The sequence below is a fragment of the Dermacentor albipictus genome, chromosome 10, assembly GCF_038994185.2.
Source record: "Dermacentor albipictus isolate Rhodes 1998 colony chromosome 10, USDA_Dalb.pri_finalv2, whole genome shotgun sequence".
In the NCBI taxonomy this organism is placed as follows: Eukaryota; Metazoa; Arthropoda; class Arachnida; order Ixodida; family Ixodidae; genus Dermacentor; species Dermacentor albipictus.
The window spans coordinates 28,604,495-28,625,170 of NC_091830.1; the positions used below are offsets into that span (position 1 = coordinate 28,604,495).

The window sequence follows — 20,676 nt, forward strand, 5'->3', positions numbered from 1 at the left end:
GTGGCTCCACATAAGATGCTCATAATGGCTGATGATCTCAAGCTAAGGCAGTGCATGAAAATGTTGTTAATTTGGAAAATACATAATTCGAACTCGTCCTCTGGTATCGTCATGTGTATGCATTATTTAATGCAATCGAACTCTTGTTAATTTGGACACATTTGACCTCACATCAATTAATTCGGACAACTGTTGGAGCTCGGCAATCGCGGAGCGCCGGAAGTGTGTGACACAAATGACCAAAAACAGCGCTAGCACCCAACCTAAACGAAGCAGCGGAGTCCGCGTTGCCATAGTCATCAGCGGAAATCATATGTGAATGATGGAAACGCCGGAACGCTTCGTCCCTATTTGTGCCATTGAAGCCTTTATAGGCCTTTATTCTTGAGTTTACTGCCGCTCATGACAGCGTATCGGCTGCATGCCTTCATAACTGCATAGTCACCATCCATGATCGCACCGATAGTGACCGCTGTTTTGTCCGCAGTTGTTGCCAGAAACAGTAGTTTAGTTTTGACTCGATGCACGCATTAGTGGTGTTTGTGGCAGAGTACTTTCGTTTTTACTTAGTGCAAACCTGTCGAGGATGAAGAGCACTGGCTGCATCGTGATGAATGGACGATTTGTTGGTGACCAGACCACTGGCCAAAAAATAATCTTGATGTGTGCGTGGTAGTGAAAAAACACATCTCATAAAGACGCACATGCCGTGGCTGCGCTGGGGAAGAAGTCGCGAGGCCTTCACTGCAGTGAGCGCTAATCAGTCACGAGATGAAGAGAACTGCAGCTTCCGCAATGATTTTGTGCCAAATAGAAGCCGAATGTGCCGGTTCATTCAGTAAATAAAAGCTTGCGGACGTAGTACGCATTCGTTTGTTTTCTTGATACCCTCAATAATTTGATATTCGGTCAAGTTGGACATTTTTGACGATCCCATGAAATCTGAATCAACAAGGTCTTACCGTAGTAGTCGAACATGTGCGTTAAAGTACAAGTCCAGCTCTTTCTGTGAAAGTTGGAGTTTGTCTTGCAGACTTCATATTATTATTTTTGCAGGTATGACCCTCTGGCTCGCAACCCACTCTACTGTGGTGCGGAGTTCTGCCCTGCCTGGGAGCTGCGTCACCTCAGTCGCCACCACCACCCGTCAGTGGCGCTGTTTGCCGAGCGCATCCTGCGAGGGCAGCCCGTTGCATACCCTGGTGACCCGCTGCAGGATTTCACTCTGTCACGCTTCCTCGACAGGTGAGCAACGAAGTGTACTCTGAATGGCACATTAATGCTCTGGCTGATCACTTTTCTAATGTTTGTGGAACTGCGGTGCTAATCGTCATCACTAACCCTTTCAGGCGCCACTTGCAATTATGCATAGAAAAAAATCTTTTTATATATAAACATTCTTTTTGGGACCTATGAAACACGAAACCATCGAATTCTTGAAAGTTATCATGAAACTTTATTATTTGCAACATCGTACACAATTGTGTACACAGCGCCTCAGTGGTCACAAAATTCACTTGTGGAATGCGAGGAAGCAATTTCTCTCTTTCGTCAGGCACAGTGGCACGGCGCATTTCATGCAGAAAATCCGGGTGCCTCGTGTGCACTTCTCGAGCTTCCACCTAATTCGCACCTTCTGGTCGCGGGATTCGGGCCAATGGTCAAAGGAGTCGTAGTGCACGTCGGTGCAAGGAAGTGATATTCTTGCTTTTTTGCCCTATCTTTGGTTGTGGTGCTTGGATCTCTGCAAGAGAAGGCCTTCCACGCTTTTTCGCGGGTAGTACCGACTTAATTAATGCTTCGGCAGCTTGCAAGCGAAAATTCATCAAATATAGGAGTTTAGCTCTAGGCAGCATTTGATTGTCGCGGTGGTAGTCCAGCAAAGAATTGCAGGTACCCAGGTTCACAAAAGGAAAAAGCACTCTCAGTGTCCACTTCTTCAGCTTGCGTTTCCCCTGCAGCAGCATCTTCCTCTTCTGTGAGGTGGGTGAACGCAGCTTCAACGCAGGCGTCGGTCGCTTCACCCGTGGCTTCTTCTTCGTCACTTTCCCTGACGTCTGAAACATTTATCAGCTATGAGCTCCAAAAGCCTTTCATCTGTCTTTTGGGTTTTCTTATGCTTGTTTTCACTGTAGAAAGAAGAACGACGAATGGCCAAAAAACCTGGAAAGAAAATCAAAGCAACTCTCAGCGTTCTTCATTTCTGCAGCGACCACGGCGCTTTGTACACAATCGTGTACACATGCGCGTGCGAGCGTTAGCGTTCGGTCATCTCCTCAGAATGGATTAAATTATAACTCCTCGGTACTTCATATGATGCACAAGCGCGTCTAATTTTTTTCGCTTGCCACAATAAAAAAAAGCGGCTCTAAAAAAATAAGAACGTGACTCACCGCTCTTTGCTGCTCCAGCGTCCGCCATTTCTTGTTTTGATATGAACATCTTCACCGAAATGTGACATATGGCGCCCAAAATGCACATGGTTGTCAGTTTAAAGTTTGGGAATGCGCTAAAGCCAACCTAATAGAAAATTGCGCGCCCTAAACGTGAAAAAAAACACCAGAAATACAATGTACACAATTGTGTACAAGGCGCCTTAAAGGGCTAACATGGTGATAACCATCATCAGTGGCAAGCACTTTCAAGTCCACGTTGCAGCAAAGTGCTTCTCAGGGGTAGTATTCCCAGGCAATCATTTTCGGGGATATAGTTTCAAATTCACAAGATCTTGGGTGAGTCTTCACCAAACAAGTCCACGTATACGTACTGCTTACAGCATTTCTGGTTCTGTGCTAAGCTAGCTGTTGTCGCACAGTGCTAAGAATGCTGTTGGTCATGTAGTTCAACGCGTCTGGTGCCGAGTTTCATGAAAGTGAAACTCTCTCCAAAAGATATCACCCAAAAACACCGCCCATGGAAATTTCACGGCTGTGTGTGCCAGGCTACCATGAGGCTACATCTCAAGGCAAAATTCACGCTGTTGTGAAGCCACATGTCATGGTGAAATTCACATATAACATGTACCCCAACTTTGCTGTTTTAAATTGCTTGCATTTTTGGTAGGGGTTATAAAAAGCACAGTATTATCTACTGATGTGTGATGTCTAATCTGTATAGCCTTAGTGATATCTTTAATGTTAAGTATGGCTGTTTTCTTCGAAAGAGGGCTGTAATAACTGGGCATTTATTTGGAAAGTCTTGTGTTTCAAACTTGATTGTGGTAGTGGTTGTGATTTTGCTGCTGCTACAGGTGTTGTTAGCATGGCAGTCAGTGCTGTCAAATGCTATGCCTAAGTGCTGCTGTACAGAGCATGAAACACTGAATCACTGGTCTGTTATTTCACCATCAGCATCTTTTATGCCCCTGCCAAATGAGGGCTTCTGCCAGTGATGTCCAATTTAATCTAGTCTAGACTCCACCCTATGGCTGGAAATGGCCTAATTTTATCGCATAACTTAGTTCTTCATCATCCTTTACTGCGTCTTCCTTCTTTTGGCACTAGTTCTGTAAAGAACCACCAATAATCTGCTGTATTCTCTTCTTCAAACTCCATTTCTCCCTCTTAATTAATCTCATCTAGAATATCGGCTACCCCTCTTTGCTCACCAATTCACACTTCGGCATTCCTGTATCCATTACGCCTGTCATTTTTTTTATCCATCACTCATTGCACGGTCCATCAGTTCACTCCGGTAAAAACACAGGAGTGAGATCCTGCACCCTCTTGAATATCAGCGGTCAATGCCTGTTCTTTAATCTGTGCTGTCCTGTTTCCCTGTTATTAATATTGTCTCTCTCTCTCCTTCCAAACGCTAGGTTTGTATACCGAAACCCCAAGGCAACCGGCGCCAACGAGCCCATCATGGAGGACCAGGCTGCCAGCGTGTTCGGCAAGCGTAGGCAGTATGTGCCCAAGGGGGTGCGCAAAATGGACGTGCTCAGTCGCCAGTACCAGCAACAGGTCGAGGCCAACATTCCACCTGAGGAGACCTTCTTGTACAGGTGAGGGGCTGGCACTCTTGAATTGCAACTCTGGCTGACCGGTCTGAATGTACAGTTCAGTTTACCGTTAAATGTTACATGTGAGTGTTTAGCACGCATGGATTTCTCCCTTTGATAAAACCCACCATAATAGCCCACTGATTGTGGTGTCGTGCTGCTCAAGTCAAGGTCATGGGTTCTATCCTGGCAAAGCCTGCATTTATATAAGGACAAAATGCAAAGAACGCTTGTGTGATGTAGGTGCACGTTAGAGCAACCCCATGTGGCCGAAATTAATCTGGAGCCATCCACTGTATCATCCCTTATAAACCACTGCGTAGTTTAGGAATGTTGAAGCCCACAATTTTTATCACTGTTTTGACATACAGACCTAAAATCGCTTTATTTTCTTTTAGGGGGGCATATGTTAAAGTAGCACACACTGTATTTCTATAGGCATTGTTGCTGTGACATAGCACCCCCTCTGCAAAAGAGGAAAACCTTTTATTTCTTAAATATAAAACAGTCTTCCCAACTCTGTAACCATGTTGTACAAGGGTCGAACCTCTGCCCTTGTAGAATAAATCAAACAGTTGCATGGGTTTTTTTTTCTTTTTTCCTTCTCGGTGATCAGGTACTTCAAGCAGGAGCGTGAGCGACGCAAGGCCGAAAAAGTTGGGGATGAAGACAAGAAGAAGAAGAAAAAGGAGGCGGACGAGGAGGAGCTTGCATCTGATGCGGAGAGCGTGGCCAGCGACGACGTCGGCCGGGTCCTAGACATGTTCGAACCAGGCGTCGATGGAGAGCTGGACTTTGCCTCGGCCTTCTCTGGAAGCAAGGTCAGTCTAGATTTGGCCTTGTGTTAGAGCTTACTCTTTGTTTCTGCTATGGCAGCATTTAACAATCTCTTAACTTTCCTAGTTCAGTCATTCCTGAAGGAATCATAATGCTTTATAAGTAATATCAAATGCACAAAAGAACAAAAACTGATACTAACCTGAGGATCAGAGTACCAGCCACTATAATTGTAACATAATTTACGTAGACTTAGTGGCGCACACAATTAGTAGTCCGTGATTCATAGTAAAATATTCTTGCGCGCACAATTGACAAGGACACAGTGAAGGGGACACACGAGCGCTTACTCACAACTATTTTATTTTCGGAAAGATACAGAAAATATATACCTTAGCTATCAGCGCTGAGCATGTGCAAGAAGAGTGGTCAGTAAAACATAGATTAAACACAGATTAAGAAGGTTCAACCAGTATTTAAGAAAGCGAATTCATTTTCAGTGATTACAACCGATGGTTGGCTTATGCATCTTTCAGCGCACTTTTTGATATGAAATGCTTCTGCGATTTCACGTGTTAGTTTATTATTATCTGAAAACAAAATGTCAGTGTTAAAAAATATCGGATCACAATGACATAGAATGCAGTGGTTCGACAAGTGCGAATGATTTTCTTTACCAAGGGAACGCTCATGTTCTTCTAGACGGGTGTTTATGCACCGACCGGTTTGTCCTATGTACATGCTGCCACAGGTCAATGGAAGCCGGTACACAACACCTATTCTGCATTTTGTGAATTTTTTATCGTCTTTTATACCGCAGCTGCATTTTTTCACCTTATTGTCTAATTTTCTGGAAATAGCTTGACACAGTTTTTGCACCTTGTTAGGAGCGCTGAAAACGACTTCAACGCCATACCGGCTGGCAACATTCTTTAGCCCATGGGAAAAATAATGTACGTAAGGTACAACTGCAAGGCGTTTTTTGTTTGTGCTAAGCCTGTTCCTTGAATCTGTATGATGTACACCCTTTACTATTCTTATTACCTTTTCGGCCGCTCTGACTATAATGTGTTCCGGGAATCCCACCGAGGCTAGTCTAGTTACCTGATTAGCAAAGCTTTCTTTTAGTCGGTGGCAACAAGATTTTACCAACGCTGCCCGAAGGCAAGACACTGCAATTCCGCTTTTTACAATCTTCGAATGTCTTGATTTGAAGTGTAATATGGGCTTTTTTGATCTAGGGCTGTACATCCAGCATGTGTGATCAAGTAGCAATCGCAGAGAAAGATCTAGAAATTGTAGTTCCTTTTCTTTAGCAATCTCGTGGGTAAACTTAAGGCCTAGGCCACATTCGTGGAACACTTTCAGTACATTAACCACATTACATCCATGTTCATTCCCATCAAAAATAACCAAAAAATCATCAACAAATCGGAAAATTTTTGCCAAGCTTCCTAAAGCACTGTGAATACTTTTGTCAACATGAACTAGAAAAATGTCGCTTAGTATTGGCGCTACCTTGGAGCCTATACATATACCTGATTTTTGCACATACATTGCTTCATTCCAACCAACAAACGTAGAACTAAGATAAAACAGTAGAATTTCCATAAAGCTTTCCACGGTTGTTCCGCTGTCATTTCTAAATTTTACTTCATCATTATCTTCACAAATACACATTTTAACATTTTTTAGCAGCTCTGTGTGGGGAATCGAGTAAAACAAATCTTGTACGTCGACACTGAAGGCGCTGCATCCCTTTGTTTTGTTTTCCCTCAAATATTGTACAACAGCCTCAGAATTACAGATTGCTAACGGATCTGGGATTCTTAACGAGGAAAGCTGTTTCTGGATATACGATGCTACCTGCTGCTGCCAGGTGCTTCTTTCAGTGACAATGGCTCTGAACGGCTCTCCAGGTTTGTGCGTTTTACGTGAGAAAAACACTTCAAGATGCAAGCCCTTTGCTTTTTTCACTGAGGCACATAAGTTTTCTAAATTAAGGGAATGCAGTAATTCAATAGCACGCTGTTTTTGTTTGGCAGGCTTAACATCAGTTCTCTTGAAATTTTTATCTATAGCTTCACAAGCTTTTTCACGAAACATGCCATCGGGTAGCACAACAAAATATCCTTCTTTGTCGGCGGTAAGAACACGTAACCCTCTGGAAGCCAAGTCTCCTGCTACTAGGTTGAGCCGGTTGGGACTCACACATGCAGTTTTTGCCTTCGCTATAGCGTCTACACATTCAGAAACACACCTTGCACGTTCTTCCTCAGGAACCAGTCGGGAAACGGCTCTCGTTGCTGCCAGCTTCGCAGGTGGACACAGTGTCGGTTCCAGCGCGAACTTTGGCCCAAGAGCGCAAGAATATTTTACTATGAATTCGTACCAACTCGCCCAACTATCAGTTCTGCTAGTAGTCCGTGAATTTTAGACAAAACCTACATGTTACCAAATGTTAAGATTAGCTGTCTCAGCTATTCTTTGGAGCTTGCCCCCTATAGTGTGCAAAATGCCATAAATATAGTGTGCAAACAATCTTTGAATTATTTGTGCCCATTCTTCGCACACTACTGGTTAAATTTTAAAACCTTGAAGGTAAATAAACACCCGCAACATAACAAAATTGTAACAGGTGGTTCTCGCATATCAAGAAAACATGCTAAGGAATTGTTATCTTTCTGTGGTTCTTCTCATTTCATTGCACAGGATATAAATGTTCGAGAAGAAACTGGGTTAACTGAGGGGCCCGTTTTTTATTAGTCATATCATGAGAAGCCAACAAACGCTGACACCAAGGACAACATAGGGGAAATTCTTACGCTTAATAAATGAAATAAAGAAACAATAAATTAACGGAAATGAAAGTGGATGAAAAAGCAACATGCCACAGGTGGGGAACGATCCCACAACCTTCGCATTTGGCGTGCGATGCTCTACCAATTGAGCTACTGCGGTGTCATTTCCCCATCCACTTTCTTGGGTATTTAACTATTTATGTTTCCTAGCAAAACCCTGGGAGTGTTAGCCAGCGCACCACTCACAAACCTTGGCAGTGGAAGTGGAACGTCCTTTCTGCCGCAGGTGTCACGAGAATGTCCTCTTTTTGCGTGAAGGCAACTGGTCAATAAACCCACACATGCTACATGAAGGCATCAATGTTGCCAGATATGAGACCCTCGTTACGTAATAAACGAGAAGAAAGGGAGTTAAACGAGGGACCCGATTTTTATTAGTCATATCATGAGAAGCCAACAAACGCTGACACCAAGGACAACATAGGGGAAATTACTTAAGCTTAAGAAATGAAATAAAGAAACAATAAATTAATGGAAATCAAAGTGGATGAAAAAACAACTTGCCACAGGTGGGGAACGATACCACAACCTTGGCATTTTGCGTGCAATGCTCTACCAAGTGAGCTACTGCGGCGCCATTCATTTGGTGTTGTGCACAGGAAAATGACAGGTGGGCAAGGGGGAGTTCTGGCTTGCTGTTCTGGTCAGCTGGCATGATTCATAGCTTTGATCACACTTCATGGAGTTGGTAAAACATGTTTTCAACTTTGTCCGTTTGTTGTTACCAGTGTTATACTAAATGAAACTGATCGATTTATTGATGGAACAAAAGGCTGATGTTTGTTTGTACCAGGAAAAGTTTAATTGCTCTTTACATTTTGAAACGCTTCTCACCTCACCTTGTGTGACTGCCACGATAGCCCAGTGGCTGTCATGTTGCACTATTGAGCTCAAGGTTGCAGGTTCAGCACCGGCTGCGATGGCTGTATTTCGGTGGGGCCATAATGCAAAAAAAGAACTGTGTTTCAGTTTTCGATGCACATTAAAGAACCTCAGGTGGTAACCTTAAAACTTGGAGTCCCCCACTATGAGCCTCATAATGAGATCTTGGTTCTGGCACATGAAAGCCCAAAATATGATTTATTTAATTTTACCTTGGGTTTTCCTATACTGAAGTATCTCATAGATGGAGCTGCATCGCATATTGTTTTGCCTAAAGTTGTGCTTTAATGGGGAGGTATTCTGTAAGAGTTCATCCAGTGGACATGTCCATTTCGTGTGCTGCTGAAATGCTCATTGGCTGTGGCACCTCACTGCTGCAGACGCGCAGACCAGCCCAGCCAATCACAACTTCAACGGCAGACGAGATGGGCATGTCCACTAGGTGGACTTTTACAGAATACCTCCCCAGGAATAGCTCTGAAGAAAGATTGCCATATGTTTTTACTCAAATCTGACGTGCCGTCGAATCTAACATTCAAATAGTCTCTATGGGTTCAAAGTCAGAAAAGAGTGGGCTGCCAGTTTTGATAAGAAAAAAGTAACATGCCTCTGACTTTGAAATCAGAAAAAAATTGAAACCTGCTGAACTTTCACACGATCTTAATTTAATCATGCATAATGTTTATTGTCGTCACTGTTTGGCAGTTCTTTGCTGCAAACCACGATATGTCATCCTCCGTGCTGTTGTTCACTGCCTTTGATATTCCGCATTTCTTGACCCATTCCACACCCCACTAACAACTCCATGCCTGCACTAATCGCTTTGTCAATTTGTCCTGCCACACATGGAAGACTTTAATTAATGGAAAATCAGACACCCACCCGTTCGTAGCAATTGCTACAAAGGAAGACTTTGATATGATGAGAACGCGCGATGTGGTTCTCTTGCCAATAGCCTGGCATATAATATAACTTTCCTTTTGAATGAACTTTCGCAATGGAAGCAGCATTTCATTGCGAACACTTGTTCTGCGGCTGTCGTGTGGCGACAAAGGAAATGGCACTTGCTCTTATGTTGCACTGTTGCCAACATCGTGGAGGCGTCTTTCATTTTGCATCCGACTGTTCAATGCACAGGCTATTTCTTGACCCATTCTCCTGGAGTGTGTACTGGACCCATTCTCTTGGAGTGTGAGTTGAGATAGGGTAAACGGGTTAATAAATACGTGCTAGATGAGTCTCATGTTAATAAATTATGGGGTTTTACGTGCCAAAACCACTTTCTGATTATGAGGCACGCCGCAGTGGAGGACTCCGGAAATTTTGCCCACCTGGGGTTCTTTAACGTGCACCTAAGTCTAAACACACTGGTGTTTTCGCATTTTGCTCCCATCAAAATGCGGCCGCCGTGGCCAGGATTCGATCCCGTGGCCTCTTGCTCAGCAGTCCAACACCATAGCCACTGAGCAACCACGGCGGGTATCTCATGTTATTCACTGTCAGTGTTACTATTTCTTCCCCAATTGTAGAAACTGCGAAAAGAGTGTTATTGTAAAATTTGATGGAACTTCTGACACAACTTTTCTATAGCAAATTTGGAAGTGGAAACCTTAGCTAACTGGGTTCAGCTTGGACCAACTTGCACAGTGTACATTGAGAGCTTTTTAAAGCACAAAGTGTTTATTCAGACTCAGGTAAGGAATTACAGGTCATACTTTTTCTTCAGAAACGCAAGAAAGGCCGGGCAGAGTCTGATGATTCTGATGACGAAGAGTCAGATGAAGATGATGATCTTGAGGGGCTTGAAGATGATGAAGAATACCAGGAGGCCCTCAAAGGGCTGCCCCTTGGCAAAGGTGGATCGGAGATTCAAGAGGAAGACATTGAATTTTCTGATGATGGTAAGCTGATTATATTCAAGCTGGCGTAAACTTATTAAGGTAATTATTCGTTGCTGATAAAATAAATAAACATGTGAAAATATGTCAAGCTCATGTCAGACTTGCATAGAGCACACAAACCTTGTGCACCAAAATGTGTTGACGAGACTTGCCAATGTCTGCAGTCTAGAGCCAGCTTTAGCTTGGGGCTAGCTCCTACCTCGCTCCCCCACCCCCATTCTTTATTATTAGGAGACATTTCTTGACGAAGCAAGAGGCCTAATGTGTCTATACAACACTTTAGTCTGTCAGTTGGAGCAGCTATTTACGTATAACTGTTGATGGCATTTTCACATTATTGAAACAGTCATGTTAAGTTTGCAAACTTGTGCAACACGAAACACATGTTATGTATGAATATTTTGTTGCTGGCAAATTGCCTGAAGAGCATGTGTCAAAGACAATACCAAAGCTTTGTTGATAGCAGAAGATGACGTTGACTCGTGAGGGCTCCAGTTTGTATTGTTTGCATTGCACGGTATGGTCACTGTTGAAGGGAAACCTTAACCAGTAATAGAGCAAGTATAATTAGAACAATGTTTTGCCTTAATATTGGAAAGACGTGACTGATACAAATAATTGGATGCACATTTATATACAAACGTATTTGTCTGTAAGCCTTGCACAATATCTCCAATTGTTGGCAGATTACAAGCTGTGCGATCCCTTTAGCAGTGGGATATGCTCTGTGATATGAACCCATTGAAACATGAATCTGGGAAATGCACAGCCTAGCAAAAAGCAAAGGCTGCAAAAGTGTACGACTAACTGTGATGCGTCGCAGTGGTCTTTCTGACACATCAGAGTTAGTCATACATCTTTGTGCCGTGTGGTTCTATCTCGGTTACGCAAAATCCACACAGCCCACTGTTCGTGTTTCGATCATTGATTTCAGGTAATTAAGTTGAGTGTGCAAAACTAAAATAAGTTTTCAAGGCAGCAGTCAATGATGTGGCATGTGGTGCTGTTTCTTTTTTTTGTACAGATGACGAGTTCAGTACAGGAGGAAAGAGGCCTCTCAAAGAGTTACCTAACAGGGGCAAGGTCAAGAGTAAAGGGTGAGTACATGTGCTGCTCCAGAGTCCTTTTGGCTAGGACAGTTTGTTGTTACAACATAGTAGGTGGACCACGGAAGACTGGCCATGGGCGTCTAGAGTCAGGGGACCAGGGAGTAACTAGATGCAGCTTAGCAAAACTTGATGGATTGTATAGTACATGGTGAAAGTTAGAGATTAGAGAGAGTAGGAAACATGGAGCTGCTTATTTTATACACACTTCTAGGCCCCAGAAATGTCCCCTGGTTTCTCTAGATGGGCAAATCCCAATACTATTCTTGAAGATCCTTTGTGGTCAACGATCCTGTCAAGCACTGGAGATCTGAAGCTCTTCTGCCACATAGAACAGCAATCGCTTGAGGGGGAGCAGCAGTGCATTTACTTATTTCCTTAACAGAGTCCCATCAACATGCAGCCACTGAGTCTTGGTGATCAAGAGGGTACAGCTGATCCAGAGTGTACGAGAGGCAGGTGCCTTGGGTGGAACTGCAAAGTTCAATTTCAATGGTCTTGCCTTCTTGAAACATCTGGGTGACAGAAACACTTCGTATAGCTTGAATGGCACGTCATCTTGGGCGAGTCATACCAATATGCAACTAAAGAAAGTACTGTATTAATTGCAGTCATTACCTTCTATCAGTACTTGCATATGGCACAGATATTTGGTTTACAAAAAGCACGAGTAGTTAAGGACCATGCAACATGCAATGAAAGGAACAATGCTAGGCATAACATTAAATGGCAGGAAGGCAGTGGTGTGAATGAGCAAATGGCAGTAGCAAATATTCAGGTTGACATTAATAGGAAGGTATGGAGTTGGGCAGGCCTTGTAAAGCATAACATGTAATCTCTTATAAGTACAGAGTCAATGTCAAGTCGAAAGGGATGCAGTCAAAGAAGGCAGAGAACTAGGTGGTCTGAAGAAATTATAAAGTTTGTGGGCATAGGATGGACAATGCTTGTGGAAGACAGGGATAATTGGAGATCACGAAGATGGGCCTTCTTCCTGCAGCAGACATAAAAAGGCTAATGATGATTTTTCATAAAATGTTTTTCAACATGACAAGGGGAATAGTAGAGAGTTTTAGCATGACTGGTATTCTGGTAGACACAAGTGGACTGGGTGTTCTACAGGATGAGTGGAGGCACAAATGTGAATGGCCTGCACAGTGCAATCACCTGGTGGCTCAGAGCTCAACCAGACAGACAGCTAGTGTTATTGTAAGCAAGTGTATTTTACTTCTTTGCTGGTGTAAACTTTCTGCAGGGGTGTAATCGTGTTGCTGCTGGAAATTTACACCAGCAGGAAGGTAAAACACACTTGCTTACTGCAGTATCAGCTGTGCTTGTCTGCTTGAGCTCTGTGCCTCCACTCATCTGCTAAAAAGGCCAGTCCACTTGCTAAGAGAACGTTCTAGGTGCTAAATAGAAAAATGAAGAGGCGGTAAATTGGTTTCTCATTCCACTCTGTAAGCTCAAACAAGAAATTACTCATAAACAGCCCTTGCATCTGTAGTGGGAGCACAGGTTACAATGTCAGGCTACATAACGAAATTGTACATTTCTCATGCTCTCTGCATGTTTGTGTTGCTGGACTTGGAGAATGTTGAGCATATGCATGTTGTGGTGGAAAATGTTCGGAAAAGGAAATGGCAGAAACCTTCGCTGCTCTGCGCAATCATCATCACCAGCCAGAATAAGTTGACAGCAGTTGGTGCAGCATTTTTTATGGGCTTTAAGATCGCTTGAGGAAAAACAAATATTCTATGTTTTTGATGTCCAGTGTGGTGATTGCAAGCATTGTGCAAGTACATATGGTACATGCAACTGAAGGCGTATTCAGGCAAATGAGGACACACAAAGACATAATATTTCACATGCATTAAGCCTCTAAATTCTGCATTGGTATGCATAGAAACATACATAGAAAAATTATGTGCAGATGGAAACAGTGCAACAATTTTACGGATAAATTAAAGAAATTCTAGAAGTCGTTCACGTAATGTTCACGATAATTTTGACATTTTTCATAGTTTTCTATTTGGTCCTGTTTACATGACGCACACTGCGTTCCATGTGAATTTGCATCTTTTGTCAAGTCAGAAATATCAGTCCGTTTGAGATTTGATGGCATCATTTCAGAGGCATGTTTATTCATTTGTGTCTCAATTTTGTCATTGCAAATCAGTATTAGGTGCCTGTGACAGAAAACAATGATGGCTATGTTTCGTGTTTCTTTTTGCATTTCAGTTTCGACTTGTCCAAGCTTGTTGCTTCTGCAGAAGAGGTAAGCTGCACACATCTCACGTTTACTTGAATATCATAGGAATTTGGTGAAGGCTAAGCTGACATGCGAGCAGTTACCGATTGAAGAGAATGCCTGTCGCATGTGGGTGACTACATGTGGGCATGGTGTGGCATTGCTCTATGAGTTATGAGTATTAGTTATGCTCTATGTCTGAGCATAACTCATGCACATATTGTGCATGTTGGCGAGCATAGAAATGAAAAGGTGCGTTTTGGTTTATCTTGAGCTGTTAGCAGAGGTATCTCTTCTTTTTATTGCCACGTCACTGTTGCCCTGTGAAAACCACATTGCACTGTGAGAACAAGTGCAATGAGAAAATGCTCTGGCAACATTATGTGCTAGTATTGCCCGATTGTTTGAACTACGTCCGGTAATGTTTTGCTTGTTAGCGGAACATTTTATTAGCTCAGTATGTTTGGTTTGGAAATACCCCAAGCTATAGAATTTTCATATGGTAACTCTTGCTTGATTTTGTTGTGATGCAAGTGGGAAATAATCAATCTTTTTTCCCCTAAACCTTAAGTTTTCACATCTGCTGGAAGAAAATGCTGGTGGTGTGGACACAACGACATCGCAAGCTGTGTCAAACAAGGACAAAGCAAGTAAGTTTGCAGAGTGGAGCAACCGGGCTTGACAATACTATATTGTCAAGCCCGGTTGTAATGAACCCGTATACTAGAGCGAATTATGTTTAAAAGAACTTACGAAAATACATACAAAATATATCCCTTTTAACAAACTCCACATCTGATACATCGAGCTCTAGTCGCCTACGACTACCACCAAAATGTGTCAGCCGCAAATGAAAAAAACAAAATGAAACAAGCTAGTCCTCTTTGCGGAGGAGGGTGGGGTTGACTGCGGCCACATTGGGCGGCTAAGGGTCGCTTACATGCCAGCCACGTGATCACACACCAAACCTACTTGGTCACCTGGTCTCGGTGCATCTCGCCCCAAACGCATGTAATAGCACATTATCTGTATGATGGGAGGGCTGTGTCTGTCAAGTGCCATGCTCACTGACCAAAGTGGGGCCGCATCTGGGGACATGGCCACCAGCAATGTGCCTGGAATGGTGGTGAAGCAACGACAAGCTTCGCTGCGTGTCGAGAAGCTAGAATTTATTTGCAATGGGGAGAGCGCTTTCGACTGTAACAATGCTTTGTCAACTGCTGTGACATTGACTTGAATGGCCTTGAGTTAGTCCAAACCATGTATCGTATCGAGAATGCTGTCCTCATTGATGCAAACCATGTCTTGTATCGTGAACACTGTCCTCATTGATGCAAACCATGTCTCGTATCGTGAACGCTGTCCTCATTGATGCAGCTAACAGTAAAGTGCAAGCAAACAACCTTTTGTGCTAAAGTAGCTAAATTTCTTGCAATAAATGTTTTTCTTTTTTTTTCACGGTTAGTATGAGGCGGTTATCGAGCATGTGTGAATTCAGTCATCAACTGTATTTTATTGTTCTTTGCTGTGCGGGAATTATCCCGTCTACAGTGAACTTGTGACGAAAATTTGGTAAAAGTGCGGCTGTATCGAAGTTTTGGATATATTGAAATAATTGCGGTGCATGTTGTGATTCATTATAACTGAGTTCCACCATGTACCATACATACCATGCAGAAACACCATGCATAGTATATGCAAGATAAAACCCACGCCTCCTTCGTAACTCGCAGGAGAAAAAGAAATGCTTAAGTTCCCAAGTATGCACATATTACCTGAGCGAGTTAGGTGCATGCAACAACATTCTTGCCTTTACAAAAGCAAGCTGGCACAGTTATCTGTGCAACACAACACATGGAAGCAATTTTGTTTTTGGTCTGGTCTTCTCGCCATCTACCATGTTCACAGTTGCCGACTGTTGAACTACACTAGCTTTCTGGCTATGGGTCTAAACAATTATTGTGTATTTGCTTGAACATTGTGTGCATAATAAATTTAAAAAAGATGTGTTGTAGCTTTAAAGCAGTACCAGCCTATTGGCAGCGAAGCTTTACCTGACAGCAAAACGCACGCTAAATGTACAGTCAACCAAAAAAGTTTACGGACCACGGGGTCTCAGAAAATGCTAAATATGCGAGCAGCCTTTAAAAGTAGCCAGTAAAACCGTACATCACAATGTTGTTCGCATATACCAGTAAAGGCTGGAAATGGGAACACCCGGCTGCATTTGGAGGCTGCGGAGATATTCCGCTTTTTGTCAGGTCTCTTGGTCCGTAAACTTTTTTGGTCGACTGTACACATCTGTTCTACTGTTTTTAGCGATGGTTGGTAATGGACATTTGCATGTGTTGCATCTCAGTAAGTCTACTGTTGAGGGTGGTATGGAAGGAAGGCAAAGGATGATTCTTCATTTCGTTTGTGGTGCATGGAGGTACTCTATGTTGGTAGGAAGGGGTGAGGGGGGGTACCAGGAGAATATACGTTGAGGGTCACTACACTGCTCCATGTTGTCCCTCTTTGAAGACGCCGATGATTCATGAGAAGCTCCTGCTTTGCGAACTCCCACTTAAATGTGTGTGCTCAATGAAGCTTGAAAGAAGCTCAACAAAGCCACACGTGCCTACATGTTGCATGCTCTTGAACTGTGGTTTGGTCTGACACTTGGTGCCTGACCATCTCCCTCCACTATACCTCAGTATATGCCTTACTGTGGCCAGAATTTTGATGGCAACAACGCTGACACTCAATTTTCTGCCACCTCAGCGCTTCTAGTGAGGAGGAAGAACACAATGCAGTCTCGTGTAGTCTTAGTAAAAAAAAGGTTCAAATTCAAGGATGCTGGGTCTCGGCATCATTGTATTCTGGTCCCAACAACCTTATAAATCTCAATATAGTCAAAGCTCATTAAGGCGGACCCGCGTACTTTCGAATATAACGGACCATATTTCAACATTAGTTTGCTCTACCTATTTTATTAATGCAACGAAGTTTGCTTTTAACGGACTGTGCTACAACGGACCATCGGCTGCAGCGGACGAAATTAGCGGCAATTTTTGTCAAAATCGGGCGCTATAACGGACTTTTGCCATGTCGATACGGGCTGGCATCTGACTTGCGAGGGTCAGCCGACGATCGCGACTCAATATCATGCGTGCAAGACAGAGGGAGGTAAGCGGGGCGGAAGCGAGCCGCCTTTCGCGCGCGAGGCACGGGGACGAGGCGAGGGAGAAGGGTTGCACTCTGGCGGCAGCGGTTAATCGTGCAGGCGCTGTATCTTGAAAGCGATCTGCGATGTGGACAAAGTGCGCGCCGGCGCCCAGTCTCATCTTCAAAGCAATCTGCGATGCGGACAAATTGCGCCCAGTGCCGGTAGCTTCGTATGCACTGTCCTTTCGACGTTTCGTTTGCATTGAAGCGAGGGACAGCACGAAGGTCAATTCGCTCGCTGTTGCTGCCTCGTTTCCTCACTCCAACGTTTTGATAGTGACATTCCACGGTGATCGAGTGAGATGGGCTGAAGTTTACCTGCGTGCGTATGAAACGGTGCTTGTTAATTTAGTTAGTAAGCTAATGCTCACAACTTTATATAGCCGATGAAACTGCTATCCTTACTTCGCTTAGCTGTCTGTTAATTTGCTATCACAATCGATGCTTTGCCTTTTGGGCAAAACTTTGTCAGATACTCAGGGTCCGTTGTAACGAGAGTCAACTGTATACCACATTTTTTAAACTTTTTTTACGAATGTGCTTTTGTCAGCTGTTTATCGCTGCAGTTTTCTGCCCCTGAGAATGTGAAACGGCCGGCAACTATTCTTTATGGTAATTTTTTTTCTCTTAGTTGAGCTCAAAACTTGCTGGTCAGAGTGTCTAGCCTTGCAGTGGTAATGTGGTAAATGTCATGGGACATTTTTTATTATAATTTTTCTTTCTGTTCTTGCGTGCATTCAATCCTGTGCTGGAAGCAGTGACAGTTGTGTGAAATAGCAATTGTATGCCGGCGTTTGTGGGAAGGAGACAGGTCGAATTATGATATAACGAACTCGGATATACCTTGTTCGTTATAGTGAAGTTCTACTTGTCTGCGTCTGTTTATCAAAGTTTCACTGTTCAAGTTAACTTCATATTTCTGTTTACTATCCTTTTTGACACTTTGTGAATTAATCAATCAATGAATCAGCTCTCTAGGATTCCTTGTAGTTTGTATTCAACAGTTTGTGCTTCCAGTTTTGATATTGTGTCCGTTAACTTCTTTCCTCCACCAGGTGCAAAGCAGCTCAGGTGGGAGAGAGACCGAGATGCTTGGGTCCGCGGAGAAGACTGGAGAAGCCGGAAACGGAAGCCAGGCACTGGTTCTGTGCTGAGACGCGGCAAAATGGCTGGAAAGCGACAGAAACGGCGCTGATGGTGTCTTTTGCACTATTTGTAATAAAAACTGCACAATACCTGTTTTCTTGTCAGTGTGTGTTGCACGCTAGCACTTTACAGTTCGTTTGTTGTGACCTAATTTAATTATTTTATATCTCCTTCTAAGTAACAGCGCTAAACTGACAAGAATGGAGGAAGCAATGGGAACTAAGAGGTTTATTGAAAGCGGAGCAATACTATATACACAATAAAGTCGTGTAAACTGCAGGAACATGATGCATATGCAAGAACAGAAATGGCACCATTTTTGGGTGCATGCTCACACGACCCGGACGTCAAAAATATGCGCGTGGAAGTCGGTTGTGGTCCTCCAAGGCAATGTCAAGAAATTTTTACCTGCTCTTCTTCATGATGTTTGATGGCATACGGTTTATAAATCCTCTAACCCTTGGAATAAACTTTCAGTTGCAGGTAGAGCAGCGTTCTGCCTTTTCTTGTGCCTTAGCTTGCGTCCCAATAGTTCGCGCTCTGAATATAGCTATGCGTTTATTATTGTACGGTTCACCGCAGAAGGTTCCGGACCGCGCGAGCGCGCGCCAAACTGTCCGTCCGCGCCACCTATCGGTGCGCCACCTACCGTCGACAGCAGCGCTAGGCCGGAAATGGGTCTTCTTGTTATTCGCTTGCATGTCAGCTTACTACTGCCGCGCAGCGCACTGTTAGTTGCTATCACGCAAAGCGCTCATATGCAGTAAGGCCGCCGCGGTTCTACCTCGGTAGCAGTATCCTAGCCATCACCTTGGGCCTTGAGCGATGGGTAGATATCAGTTTGTGCGAAGAGTTGCGACGATACTTATTCGTTACGCAACGTTTACTACGACTGCGTCTTTTGATCGCATCTTGCTTCAAAGGGTGTTGCTGTTCTGTCCATGGAAGGAGAAAGGGTAAAGTGACGTCTTACCGCTATCAAGAAAAAAAGAAGGGAGTGATAAGGATGCAGGCACAAAGTTTCCTTTATGCACGATAGACGCATCTGAGTGCAAGTAGCTTGGCGTGCCGCAGAGTGGCATCAGGCCACACAGAAATTCCATATTGCTAAAAGATCGGTGCAGTGGCATGGTTCAGTAGTAAGGGAAGATGGCACCTCGAGTTCAGCTAGACGAACGAATACACATTGTGCGCTAGTTTCTAGAAGGCGTATCTCAGCGTGAAATTGTCGTCAAACCACTAGGAGTCGAACTGCAACTGCTTTGGTTAAGATAATACAAGCTTTCAGTGAAGACGGTATACATTCGCATATGCGGAGCGTAGTGGGCGTACAAGGGCAACGACTGATGACGTGGATCGTCTGATTACTGCCGCAGTCGCGAATGAAGCCTTTCGAAGAGCGAAAGATATCCGTGAACCACTCTCTCTCACGGCATCGTCAGGCACAATGAGAAGAAGGCTGAGTTAGCTTAGGCTACACTGTTTAATAGCAGCGCAGAAGACCAGTTTCTAAAGCAGGCAGCCGCTGGAAAGGCTTACGTTCGCTACTGCCGTAGAAGAGTTAGCAGCCGAAGAATGGGCTGAGGTGATCTTCATGGACGAGTCGACTTTTTCCACTCGCTGGGACCAGCGTCGGCGTGTTTGGCGTCGGCTAAATTGCCGGTAAGTTTATAATTTGTGCATAATTTTAGCATAAAAATAATCTTGGTACACCCAATAGTCTTGCATGGCAAATACGTTTCATCTAAAACGACCTTCAAAAATTTACCGGGTTTTTCTGTGCGTGGTGGAATGTTCACAATAGTGACCTAACTGTTCCGTCATAGTTTCGATTATTCCGAAGCTGCCAATGCGACTTTCGACGGCGTTATGATGATGTGAGCATTGCTTTCATTGCAAACTCTGTTGTAGCTGTAGCCGTACGCAGTTCATGCACAAGAGGAATCGCTAAATTTTTTGGACTCATTATTGTAAACTAATTTTATGCCTTTTTCCTCCACATTTCTGCCTCAATACAAGCAGAGTGCACTCTCCAGTGGACGATGCTCATCTGAGCGCGTGGGGATGATCGATTTGTAAAGGTGTCACTGGTCTCCTTGTGCGCCTGGAAGAGCCCTCGAAGGCATCGTGGTGCTGCGAAGTTATTGTCAGGCCCCTTATTCCTTATTTATTTGGACGCTTCGTTTAATGACGGTTGCTACCTTTTGCAGCATGACCACAGCACTGTATACATAAAGCAGGTGTAGTCAGCGCATTGCTCGAAAAACTGAACGGCCTGAGTGGCCTCCATGTGGCGATGACCTGAATCATGTATAGAAAACGTGTGGGGCATGCTGAACAGAATAAAAGCGCCTGTCGACACGAGTTAACCGCGGTCGCACTGCGGACCTGCTGTGGCAGGCGATCGCACAAGAATAGGAGACCCTGCGTTCTCGAACTGATATTATTAGCTCTCTCTACGAGTCGATGCCAACACGCGTTAATAAGGTGACCGAAAACGGCGGGCACTTACATCGTACCAGAGCTTTCTTTTTTTTTTTACATTCCA

General features: G+C 43.8%; 2 protein-coding genes and 1 non-coding gene across 4 annotated transcripts in view; 2 read left to right on the forward strand and 1 right to left on the reverse strand.

Moving 5' to 3' along the window:
• Positions 1 to 18,222, forward strand: part of Noc1 (Nucleolar complex protein 1) — an 88,192-nt gene extending 69,970 nt beyond the window's left edge. For both annotated transcript variants that reach the window (XM_070526482.1, XM_070526481.1), the window contains exons 12-19: positions 1,057 to 1,245; positions 3,818 to 4,003; positions 4,617 to 4,821; positions 10,247 to 10,421; positions 11,446 to 11,518; positions 13,766 to 13,802; positions 14,347 to 14,425; positions 18,038 to 18,222. In XM_070526482.1, the coding sequence (XP_070382583.1) occupies positions 1,057 to 1,245; positions 3,818 to 4,003; positions 4,617 to 4,821; positions 10,247 to 10,421; positions 11,446 to 11,518; positions 13,766 to 13,802; positions 14,347 to 14,425; positions 18,038 to 18,177 (1,084 nt within the window). In that variant the 3' untranslated portion in view covers positions 18,178 to 18,222. The remainder of the gene's footprint in view (positions 1 to 1,056; positions 1,246 to 3,817; positions 4,004 to 4,616; positions 4,822 to 10,246; positions 10,422 to 11,445; positions 11,519 to 13,765; positions 13,803 to 14,346; positions 14,426 to 18,037) is intronic.
• Positions 7,666 to 7,738, reverse strand: TRNAW-CCA (transfer RNA tryptophan (anticodon CCA)). The gene has a single exon. It is a non-coding gene; the product is annotated as a tRNA-Trp (tRNA).
• A 723-nt stretch (positions 18,223 to 18,945) lies between the features above and the next one.
• LOC139050899 (neprilysin-1-like) overlaps positions 18,946 to 20,676 on the forward strand; it is a 284,773-nt gene continuing 283,042 nt past the window's right edge. Inside the window, exon 1 of the mRNA XM_070527728.1 lies at positions 18,946 to 19,790. The gene's annotated coding sequence lies outside the window, so the exon portion shown is untranslated. The remainder of the gene's footprint in view (positions 19,791 to 20,676) is intronic.